This window comes from Lepidochelys kempii, chromosome 4, assembly GCF_965140285.1.
Source record: "Lepidochelys kempii isolate rLepKem1 chromosome 4, rLepKem1.hap1, whole genome shotgun sequence".
Classification (NCBI taxonomy): Eukaryota; Metazoa; Chordata; order Testudines; family Cheloniidae; genus Lepidochelys; species Lepidochelys kempii.
The window spans coordinates 80,621,552-80,634,208 of record NC_136383.1 but is presented as its reverse complement, the minus strand read 5'-3'; the positions used below and the strand labels follow the sequence as shown (position 1 = coordinate 80,634,208).

Here is a 12,657-nt window from a genome sequence, read left to right as displayed (position 1 = left end):
ATCCAGCCCAGTATCCTGTCTACCGACAGTGGCCAATACCAGGTGCCCCAGAGGGAATGAACCTAACAGGTAATGATCAGTGATCTCTCTCCTGCCATCCATCTCCACCACAAACAGAGGCTAGGGACACCATTCCTTACCCATCCTGGCTAATAGCTATTAATGGACTTAACCTCCATTAATTTACCCAGCTCTCTTTTAAACCCTGTTATACTCCTAGCCTTCACAACCTCCTCAGGCAAGGAATTCCACAGGTTGACTGTGCGCTGTGTGAAGACGAACTTCCTTTTATTTGTTTTAAACCTGCTGCCCATTAATTTCATTTAGTGGCCCCTAGTTCTTATATTACTGGAACAAGTTAATCACTTTTCCTTATTCACTTTCTCCACACCACTCATGATTTTATATACCTCTATCATATTCCCCCTTAGTCTCCTCTTTTCCAAGATGAAAAGTCCTATCCTCTTTAATCTCTCTTCATATAGGACCCATTCCAAACCCCTTTTCATTTTAGTTGCCCTTTTCTGAACCTTTTCTAATGCCAGTATATCTTTTTTGAGATGAGGGGACCACATCTCTACACAGTATTCAAGATGTGGGCGTACCATGGATTTATATAAGGGCAACAAGATATTCTCAGTCTTATTCTCTATCCCTTTTTTAATGACTCCTAACATCCCGTTTGCTTTTTTGACTGCTGCTGCACACTGCGTGGACTTCTTCGGAGAACTATCCATGATGACTCCAAGATCTTTCTCCTGATTTGTTGTAGCTAAATTAACCCCCATCATATTGTATGTATAGTTGGGGTTACTTTTTCCAATGTGCCTTACTTTACATTTATCCACATGAAATTTCATTTGCCATTTTGTTGCCTAATCACTTAGCTTTGTGAGATCTTTTTGATGTTCTTCACAGTCTGCTTTGGTCTTAACTATCTTGAGCAGTTTAGTATCATCTGCAAACTTTGCAACTTCACTGTTTACCCCTTTCTCAGATCATTTATGAATAAGTTGAATAGGATTGGTCCTAGGACTGACCCTTGCAGAACTCCACTAGTTACCCCTCTCCATTCTGAAAATTTACCATTTATTCCTACCCTTTGTTCCCTGTCTTTTAACCGGCTCTCAATCCATGAAAGGATCTTCCCTTTTATCCCATGACAGCTTAATTTACACAAGAGCCTTTGGTGAGGGACCTTGTCAAAGGCTTTCTGGAAATCTAAGTACACTATGTCCACTGGATCCCCCTTGTCCATGGACTTCAATCAGCCCCATCGTTGCTTTTGAGCTGACAGACAGGAATAAAAGACGACAACAACTCCTCTCCATTTCATTATGCACGTTTTCATTAATGGAATATTGAATATTACCAGACCCAGGACAGACCCTTGCAGGACCCCCTAGATGCACCCCCCTCATCTGACAGGAAACCTTGATAACTACTCTTGGTGTACAGTCTTTCAATCAGGTTTCAGAGTAACAGCCGTGTTAGTCTGTATTCGCAAAAAGAAAAGGAGTACTGGTTAGTCTCTAAGGTGCCACAAGTACTCCTGGTCTTTCAATCAATTGAGCACCAGCCTTATAATTTCACCTAGACCACATTTCCATAGTTTTGCTTATGAGAATGTCATGTGGGACTGCCCCAAAAAGCTTACTAAAATCAAGATATATCACGTTTACATCTTCCCCCATCCATTAGGCCAGTAACCTTGTCAAAGAAGGAAAATAGATAGCTTTGGCATGATTTATTCTTGACAAATCCATGTTGGCTATTATTTATAACCCTATTATCCTCAAACACTCTTCTTCCTTTTCTACCAGTGTGACTTTCTGCACCTCCAGAATTCCTGTTTTCCTCACAAAGTTCAAGTAACTTTATGTTCAGAACACTGCACATTCTCCTCCTTCACATGCTCCCATCCTATATTTCATTACAATAAGTTATGAATATTAATTTAGTATCACATTGATGTATATTCAGTGTTTATGCTGAGAAAGTCAAGAAAATTGAAATCATAAGTGACCTCAGCAATCAATGTTACAGCTTTGTCCAACATGATTTTCACATCAAAATAATAGTAGATTTCACATATTAATTTTATATTAAGGACTAAAAGAAATCCAGACACACATTTTGCAACACAAAGCTGTTTTTAAATACCCCAATTAAAATATGTTCTCACTAGGGCATTACCAAATATTTGTTTTTCTCTGATCATAACTGTGCTAACTTTAGCCACAACTGAAGCATGATGTGGGTATAATATAATATCCATAACTTTATAATTTTAGAATGTATTTTTCCTTTTAAAACTTTAGACAAGGTAATTAGCTGGTAAATCGGCTTACCTACACTTGATGTTATTGGAGCTATGCTGCTTTACATCAGCTGAGAAACTGCCCTGTTTTTTAATGTGGTACAACTTTTTGTAAGCAGAACATCCCCCAGTAGAATCACACAAAATCCACATTTAAGTGGCTGGATATGTGTAGTTCTCTTTAACTATAATCGAAGTTAAGCATTTTGAGACTCAATGCCGGGAAAATTCAGATTTAAAGAAAGTTTCCAATCTGTTTTAAAGTAACTCTTTACATTATGAACATAATTCAAATGTGTACTTCAACACACAGCAGGCATGTTGAAGCAGCCTTTTACAATGAGCACAAGTGTACAAATAATCCTAAGCAACACCTCCTCATTTGAGCTGTCAGGCCCTTTTACCCTCTCCTTTGCCTTAGTTGGTTTCTCTGCTGAGCCCCATTTCTAATTCTAACAGAATGATTTTACCCTACCAGGATAAAAGGAAATAGGTGAAACTCCATTTAGGAGATTATTACAAGTCTTGGGAGGACAGAATCGGATCTCAGCTACCTTAACATAAATCCAGTCACCTTGTTGACGGTGGTAGAGTTGCTCTGGATTTATTACACCTGCGTAACCCAGTGCAGAATCCAGGCCCCTGTCCCCAGGGGCACAGCTGTGCACAGGAGCATTTTAAACCTTTTCCCCCAACCATGGGTCCTTCCCAGAGGGGAAAGTTCATTAGCGCTTTGGGCACCCCGGGGGCTCGCTGCATGATTGGGGCGGTTACCCATTAGGTGGGCAGGACGCAAGCTCCATACTTTTAAGGGAGGGTAACACCCCCCCCCTTACCCTACCCGCCAAACACAAAGCTGAGCCTTTCCTCGTCCAAAGAGCCAGGCTCTCCCAGCAGCCCCCCACCCCCTGGGCAGGGGGAAATCCTGCGCCATTTCGGACCCAGACACAGTCGCCTCCCGCCCCCAGTTTCCCCACTCACGCTGGGTCGGCGGCGCTGGGGGCGCAGGCTCCGCCCTCCGGGTCGCTCTCGGCCACCCCCTCCTCGCCGATGTCGGGCAGGGTGACGAAGAGCAGCGGCTTGGCGCCGAGGGCTGACCAGGCGCCGGGCTCTCTGTCCGCGGGAGCCGCTGCCTGGCGCGGGGAGCCTCCGCCCGGGTACGCCGCCCCAGCCCCGCCACCGGGAGCCGCCCGCCCTGGGAGCGCCGCGGCGGCGGCAGCCGGGGAGCCCCCCGCTAGTGGAGGGAGCGGCCGGGGGCTGGCGGGCAGGGAGCTGGGCAAGGGAGCGCGGGGGAAGGACGGGGCGGGCCGGGGGTGGAGGGGGGACGGGGGAGGCGGCGCCCTGGACGCGGCAGGGCAGCCGGGAGCCGCCCCGGGCACGGGGGAGCAGGAGGCGGCGGGGCCCGGGGCTGGAGCCGCGGAGGGCTTGAAGAGCCTGGCGAAAATGGTGCCCAGGTCCAACACCGCCACCTTCATGGCTGCGCGCCCGGCCGCAGCCGCTCGCAGCCCCACGCACAGCGAGAGCAGAGCGCGGAGCGGGCAGCGCCCGCCAGGCGGGGAGGGGGCTGAGCCTCCAGCCAGCCGAAGCCAACCCCGGGGCCAGGGCGGAGTGTCCCCCTGTCACTGGCCAGCGGCGCGGGCCGCGCTCGCTGCTAGGGGCTCCGGGCTGGCAGGTTGCCGCAGGTGCCCGAGGGGAGGGGAGGGGAGGGGGCGGGGGTTGCTAAGCTAAACAAAAACCCAGGAGCTGCGGTAATTGGGCGCTTGACTGCAGCTCCGGGGCCTGGGCCGTGCGTGGAAATTGACAGTGAGCATCACGCGCAGCTCCACCCGGCATAGCCCTTAACAGGGAACGTGTTGCTGAAGAAACAGACCTGTCCAAATTATAGATCATCTGGGCTGGACAAAAACAGGCTGCTGGAGCTGAACCCCGTTGGAACAATTCCTGGCTGGTCAAAGCAAGAGCTCTGTGGGAGGTGGGGAAGGGGAACGTGCAAAAGAAAATGGGATACTTTTTGCATAGCAAACAAAGCATGTGTCTGAAAAGGCTTTTGGTTTTAAATAATGTACTCTGTTTGGAATGAGGAACGTAGTTCTTAAAGCTACAATCCCAGCCAAATCAGCTCTTAGGTGAGTCTGTCAAACAAGGGTTTGTGGTAAAAAGGTGTTAACTTTTTCTGGCCAAGTGACAAATCACTCCTGAGAAGAATGGATGAAAGCTGGATGCCTAGGCTCAATCCTGCTAAATCCAGTGATGTTGTTGGGTTAGGTGGGAGGGACTGGGGGAAACAGCAGAAGTAATTTTTCCCCCTTTGATTAAGGTAGAACACCACTTCCCATTAGCAAGGTTTGCAAACCAGGGTCCTGATACTGCAACTCCAACACTTGGGTGGATAACTGCATAATGAGGCTCTGCACAGGCACAGAGATCCATCTGCAAGCTAAAAGTTGCAAGAGTGGGATTTAGAAGTCTAAATGGCTTCTCAGTTGTTCATGGATCTTTGGATAACAATAATGAAGAGTGCAGTTTTGCAGTTTTGCTTGGTGGAGACATTGCAACTTTTCCCATAAGATGCAGAGATCACAACCACAGTTATCCTTGCCATAGTTTCAGTTTGGATTATGGCAGTGTGCTTTATAGGGTAGGGCACCTGAAGACTACTGTTTGAAGCTGAAGCTAGTGCAGATTGCAAGTCACTATGGCTTGGAGATTCTAGGCTGTTGGAATGTTCCCCTTAAGACCTGTAGGCAACATAAGTTAGAGCAGTTTGCCCCAAGATCTGGGGCCACAAAGGTATCTGGAAGCCACTTTTGCCCATCACCCCTCATTTTGTGTCAACCACAGCTTGGTCAGACCAGGGTCCGGTCAAGTGTTTCACTATTGATTGGTGCCTCTCAAGGGGTATCACAAACTAAAATTATGAAAATTGTCTTCCATTTTGAGTGTGCACACCCACACACTGGTTTAATACTGTTGCTTGTGCATAAAGTCTACCTTTTTTTACAGAATAAACCATTAAAGTATTTAGTGAGATGATCATTTAGATTGTTAGAGTTTACTCATCAGGGAGTCTCCTTTGTGAGGCTACGTAGTCTATGTGTATAAATACATTATGATTGATTACAGGAAATCAAACTGCAATTGATCTATCTTAATGTTCTTCAGTTAATTTTCAGCAAAAGAGACATTTTGAAAATGTACATATCTGAATAAAGTGTAGGTATGGAGGGAAATATTACAAACAGGTTATTATTACACAAATAATCATAATAATCTTACTGACAATAAGAATTAGTAATACAAATACCATTCAGAGGATTCATTTAGGATTGGACCAAAGAGAGAGGTCAAAAAGGGTACAGTAGTCAAGACAAGAGATGAGCCTGCACAAGACTTTCAGCAGCCAAATAGAAAGAAAATATGAAACGAGAGAGAAACTCTATGGAAAAAGAAGCAGCAGATTTGGACACAAAGTGGAGTGTGGGTGTAGTGAAGCAGAGTGACCTCCCTACCTTCCCCACTGGAGAGCAAGGGACCACTACACTTGGTGGAGAACACAGGTAGCACCCCCTCCTCTGAGATAAGGGGACAAGCCAATGACAGCGGTAGACAGAACCCCTTCACCCTTCCTCAATTTAGGAAGGATGGAAGCCAAGAAGTTGATTAAATGGCTTGCCAAGAGCCAGCAGCAACAACTGCTGCAACAGCTTGGGAGTCAGCAACAGCAACTGATTCAAGAACTGGGGGCCCAGAACTGTGAGCAACAACAACAGTGCTTGCAGCAGCTTGCAGCACTTCTGCCAACCCCCATGGGCCCCAACCCCAGGGGTGCTGCAGCACCCACCACGATGCCGGTGCACTTGGCAAAAATGGGCCCCAAAGATGATCCCAAGGCCTTCTTTATCATGTTTGACGGGGTCGCCTACACAGCTAAGTGGCCCCTGGAGCAATGGGCCAGCCTATTGGCTCCGTACTGGAGAGGCATGGCCCATGCTGTCTACTGGGGGGCTCCCAGTAGGGAAGCTCAAGAGTATTGGTGGTTGAAAGCCGCCATCCTTGATGCACTTGAGATCACACCAGAGACGTTCTGGCGGCAACTCCAGCTGCAGCCCGAACGGTGTAGGGGGCCGAAGTCACTGAATGAGTTGTGCTCGAACAAGTCATACATATCCTTCCAATGCAAGGAAGAACCTGGGTCCTCCACCACCAGCCAGTGACCCTGAGCATGACTGTGGCCCTGATGGACAACTTGTTGGTGGCATAGCCTGGGGCTCGGCCCATGAACCTGGTGATGCCCCCCAGGGGCCAAAGGAGCAAACCCTGACCCAGCCCAAGACAGCCTGAGGGATGGGAGGTTGGCAAGCCCCAACGCCCACCCCCTACAGCGCTGGGACTACCTGAGGACATAGTCATCATGGGGAAGCCCCAGACTGCAGGCACGCCAATGTTCTCACCCAGCTCTGCAGAACGGCTCTGATGCCCCAAGATCAGCCTTTGTTTCACTTGAGGCCGATTCGAACATCTCAAATGGGAATGTCCCATGATGGACTGCAGTTTTGGCCAAGTCTGTTCTGGGAAGGCCCTGGGCCCATAAGCAGCCCTCAGATAAGCTGACAATCCCCCTTAGCGTGAACAGAGTCCAGGTATCCACCCTCCTTGATTCGGGGTGCAGGCAAACTCACATCCACCAGGATCTCATCCTGTCTCCAGACCCACCGCTGGGTGTCATTCAGCTGCAATGCATCCACGGGGATGAGAAGCCCTATCCCAAGACCCTAACCACCCTGACTGCGAAAGGGGAGACACAGCCCATGATGGTTGGGCTGGCACCAAGGCTGGCATACCCCATCATCTTGGGCCGTGACTGGAGGGGGTTCCCAGAGGTCCTGTGTATGACGACTACAGGGCCCCCCCCAGCCTGAAGTAGCCCACAAGGGGAGCAGACAGAATCTCTGAGGACCCCAACAGGGAGGACCATCGGGCTAGCAACCCTAACCCTGACCCCCAAAGAAAGAGATTGAGCCCAGAAAACTCAGGAAGAATCCCCAAATTTGGGAGCCTACTTCAGCTGGGACCAACGAGAGGATCCCTCACTTAGCCAGGCCTATGAACAGCTGGCTTGCATTAATAGGGCTCTGATGGAACCCCACCAGGCAACGGTATACCCCCACTTCAAATTGACTGGTGATGGCCTAGACCACCCGTGACCTAAATTCCCTGTAAGCTGCGCAGCCGCACAGCAGCCTATTTAGCGCCATGCAGGCGCTTAGGGAACCCTCCCCTAGCCCCAGCTCACCATGCGGCCCCACCCCAGAGCTCTCACGCCCTGCACCCCACCCTCTGCCCCAGCCCTGAGCCCCCTCCCACAAAAACCCTTTGGCCCCACCCTCACCACATGAATTTTGTTCTTTGCACCAATATGGAGGTGATATGTTGGTGCACAGAACAAAATCACCTCCATATTGGAGCACAAAACAAAATTCATTCCGCACATTTGAGGGAACACTGCCTGTGACCCTCAGACCCATGAAACTTGAGCCCAGCTGGTGGTAGGCCAGTGCTACCGACGTGCAGTCTTGTGTCTTGTTCAGCAGCTGGGCACCTGGGCCATGAGAAAACCCTAGCATGAGTTCTGGCCTGATTCTTCTGGCCTGGAATGCATAGGGAGGTGAACGATTTTTGTGACTCCTGACCTGAGTGCCAGTGAGCAGTCCTGAGGGACGTACCAAGGGCGCATCTCATCCCATTGCTAGTGGTTGGCACCCCATTCGAGAGGATTGCCATGGATCTCATGGGGCCCCTCCTGAAGAGTGTCAGGGGATTCTAATTCATTCTGGTGGTTCTAGATTATGCCACTCAGTTTCCAGAGCTGATTCCCTGTCGAAACATCACTGCCCGGATGATTGCCGCAAAGCTCCTGAAAGTCTTTGCCTGTGTAGGCCTCCCACCAGAAGTCCTGACAGACTAGGGCACAAACTTCACATCAAAACTCTTTCGCCAAGTCTGTAGCCTTGTAGCGAGGCCCACACTGGGCCCCTATGGTTTCAGCCCCTGTTGCCCTCTCCAATCAGTCAGGAACATCTCAGCTTGATGTAATACCAGTGTTCTTTATTTACAGTTGTTTTCCCAGCACCTGTGTACAGGTTTCACAGCCAATTTTGCCAAGTGCAGGCTTGGCCAGCAACGGACCAGAAGGCTCCTGGCTCTCACCTCCCACCTCCCTCTGAGCCTAGCCTTTCTCCCTTCCCCCTTCTCTCTGGTTTCTGCCCAGCCTTTATAGCCCTGGCTAATGAGGCTGGCAGGGGCTGCCTGTTACCAAGCAGACACAGGGCTATCTGACCAGCCCCAGTTCATTACCTTTGATTGGGGCTGGAGTGACAGGGGCTGATTAAGTGCTTCTCACTCAGCACCCTCTCACAAGCCTACTGGGAATAAAAAAATTACAGACCTCCATATACCACCCACAGACGGATGGGCTGGTGGAACTTTTTAACCAAACACTGAAGGAAATGTTGTGGAAGTTCCCCCCAAAAGATCTTCACCAGTGGGACCTGTGACGTTGCACTCCATATGATTTTATGAAAATATGCTAATAAGTGTGAATATAATGTAACTGGAATATGCTTCATGCAAAAGTCTCTTGTAAGGTATCATTACAAAGCTTATAATCTACTGAGTGTGTTCATCCTATTTGTATGAATGTATCATTCTTGTATCTGAAGCTAGAAATATAAAATATAACTCTGAGGTCCTATTGTAGTTATGCAAAGTGAGGCCACTAATGTTGGTTTAGAATCTTGATGGCTCCCATCAACTGGGACAATTGACTGCAAATGGCTCTGTTTACTTGCAAGCCTTCCTGTGAGTCAGGCTTGGGGTCTCACAGGACATGTGACCACGTCACCTGGTACTGGAATCCATCTTAAACCTGGTGCTTTTCCATTTAGAAGGAGGAGTGGGGACCTAAAGAGACAAAAGATTCGTGCCTTGTGCAAAAGATATATAAGGGGGTGGAACAGAACAAAGCGGGGCTACAGTCATGATAAATCCCCTAGTTACCACCTGAGCTGGAACAGGGACTGTACCAGGGGAAAGGATTGGGCCCAGACTAGAAAGGAGTCTAGTTGGTGAAAGAAGTTTATTGGAACACCTCTGAGGGTGAGATTTCATCTATATTCAGTTTTCTACTGTATTAGGCTTAGATTTGTGTGTTTTATTTTATTTTGCTTGGTAACTTACTTTGTTCTGTCTGTTATTACTTAGAACCACTTAGTGAGCTGTAGCTCATGAAAGCTTATGTTCAAATAAATTTGTTAGTCTCTAAGGTGCCACAAGTACTCCTTTTCTTTAAATCCTACTTGTTATATTTAATAAAATCACTTGTGTTTATTAATTAACCTAGAGTAAGCAATTAATTCCTGGGGGAGCAAACAGCTGTGCATATCTCTCTATCAGTGTTATAGAGGGTGGACAATTTATGAGGTTACCCTGTATAAGCTTTATATAAAGTAAAACAGATTTATTTGGGGTTTGAATCCCATTGGGAGCTGGATGTCTGGGTCCTAGAGACAGAAGCACTTCTTAAGCTGTTTTCCGTTAAGTCGGCAGTTTTGGGGGGACATCCCAAGCTTTGAAGTCCCAAGCTGGCAGGGAAAACGGGCTCAGAGGTAGTCTCAGCACATCAGGTGACAGTCCCAAGGGGGTTTCTGTGACCCAACTCATCACAGGACCAACTTATCCCACCCCTGTTACTGGCTGTGCGGGAGGTCACCCAGTCTTTGACCAGGTTCTCCCCCTTTGAGTTGTTATATGGCTGGCAGCCAAGGGGGCTGCTAGACCTTATGGGGGAAAACTGGGAGCAAACACCATTTCCATTGCAGGGCCTCCTCCAGTATGTCCTGCAGCTTCAGGAGCAGATAACTGGGGCGGGGGATCTGGTGAACAAAAATCTACAGAATGCGCAGAAGGAACAAGAGCGAATATATAACAAGGGAGCCCAGAGGAGGACCTTTGCACCCGGCAAAAGATACTGCTCCTACTACCCTCTGAAGAATCAAAGCTCCTTGCATGCTGGCAGGAGCCTTATGAAATTATTCGTCAGGTCGGGCCGGTCACCTGAGTTGTCCCAACCTGACCAAAACAAAAAAATGACAGGTCTATCATGTCAATTTGTTAAAGGCATTGCGGGAGTGGGAGAGGCTGCTAATCACTCCCTGGAACTAGACCTAGGACCCAAACCCCCTGGTTCCACCAACTCAGAGGAGCCAGCTGGGGGATACCCTGACTGAGGAGCAACAGGAACCTGTTGAAGTCGTTCCCCAAAACTTCCATGGTGCAGACAGGGCAGACCACACTCGTTCAACATAGAATATTGACGAACCTGGGAGAAGTCATCTGAGAGATCAAGAGGTCATTGCCCTGCCACACCCATGAAATAGTGGAGAAGGAGGTCCAGACCATGCTGGAGCTAGATGTAATAGAGCAGTCACAAAGTGACTGGCACAGCCCCATCATCCTGGTCCCAAAGCCGGATGGGACCCTTAGGTTCTGCATCAATTTTAAGAGAGTCAACACCATCTCGAAATTGGACATGTACCCAATGCCGTGTATTGATGAGCTACTAGACCGCCTCGGTGATACCCAATACATCAGTACTCTGATTCTCACAAAGGGGTACTGGCAAATTCCCCTGGACCAAGCTCCGGGGAGAAGACTGCCTTTGCCTCCCTGACTGGGTTTTACCAATTTGCCTGGGTGCCTTTTGGTCTCCACGGGGCCCCGGTCACCTTCCAGCGGCTGATGGACCAGATCCTACAGCCTCCCTGTGCCTGTGCCGCAGCCTACCTCAATGATGTAGTGATTTACAGCAGCCACTGGGAGGACCATCTCAACCAGTTAGTTGCCGTCCTTAGTCTTACGGGACACCAGCCTGACTGCCAACCCCAAGAAGTGTAAAATTGTCTGGCAGGAAACCACCTATTTGGGGTACACCCTCGCATGAGGCCAAGTACGACTCCTGGTAGGGAAGATCCAGGCACTGCAGGCCTAATCGGCCCCTACCACAAAGAGACAGATGTTGCAATTTCTTGGGCTAGCTGGCTACTATCACTGCTTTGTCCCCGACTTTGCCTTGATTGCAGCACTGCTGACAGAGCTCCTGAAGGAGAGCCCCTGAGGTGTGTGTTGGACCGATGAGTGCAGACAGGCCTTCCAAACCCTCAAAGACCAACTCTGCCGAGAGCCCATAATCTTCAGCCCGGACTTTAACTGGGAGTTTATGTTACAGGCGGACGCATCGGAGGTGGGCCTGGGAGCTGTCCTCTCCCAGTAGGTAAATGGAGATGAGCACCCCATATTATATATCAGCTGCAAGTTGTTACCCTGAGAACAGAACTACTCAGTTGTTGAGAAGGAAGCTCAAGCCAAGAGAGTCAACACCACTTGGCGGCTAAGTGGGCCGTGGACGCCCTGAGATACTTCCTCCTAGGGGCGCCCTTCGTGCTAGTGACCGACCATGCCTGGCTGAACACTTAAGTGATTGAACACTGTTAAGGAAACGAATCAGTGACTAATGCGCTGGTATTTGGCCCTGCAGCTGTATGCTTTCATGGTACGTCATCAAGCAGGTAGAGACCATACCAACGCCTACTTCTTCTCTCGGATGGGGGAAGGCGATATTGCCATCTCCAGTTCCCTGGAGATGGACTTGAGGGGGAGGTTAGTGAGGCAGAGTGGCCTCCCTCTGGACTGGAGAGCGAGGGACCCCTACACTCGTTAGTGAGACAGTAGAGCTTCACTCTAATAGCCCTATCTTGAAATATTTGGGTTTACAACCATGTACAGGAAAATAGCTACATACGGGGCACATTGTGGTTCATCCTGTACACTTGCGCAGGGGAGTATCTGCCCTGCATGAGTGTACAGGATGAACCACAAGTACATAAAAGGTTGTTACAAGGAGGAGAAAAATTGTTCCCTTTAACCTCTTAGGACAGGACAAGAAGCAGTGGTCTTAAACTGCAACAAGGGTGATTTAGGTTGGACATTAGGAAAAAGTTCTTAATTGTCAGGGTGGTTAAGCACAGGAATAAATTGCCCTGGGGGTTGTGGAATCTCCATCATTCGCAATTTTAAAGAGTAGATTAGACAAACATCTGTCAGGGATGGTCTAGATCAGTGGCTCTCAAACTTTTTTACTGGTGACCCCTTTCACATCGCAAGCCTGAGTGCAACCCCCTCTTATAAATTAAAAACACTTTTATATATATATTTAACACCATTATAAATGCTGGAGGCAAAGCGGGATTTGGGGTGGAGGTTGACAGCTCACAACCCCCCAT

At 48.8% G+C, this 12,657-nt stretch overlaps 1 protein-coding gene across 1 annotated transcript in view; it reads right to left on the bottom strand.

The window, feature by feature from the left end:
* Positions 1 to 3,915, bottom strand: part of FAM149A (family with sequence similarity 149 member A) — a 76,330-nt gene extending 72,415 nt beyond the window's left edge. Inside the window, exon 1 of the mRNA XM_073341861.2 lies at positions 3,302 to 3,915. Coding sequence (XP_073197962.2) covers positions 3,302 to 3,795 — 494 coding nt within the window. The 5' untranslated portion in view covers positions 3,796 to 3,915. The remainder of the gene's footprint in view (positions 1 to 3,301) is intronic.
* Between the last annotated feature and the right edge of the window lie 8,742 nt (positions 3,916 to 12,657).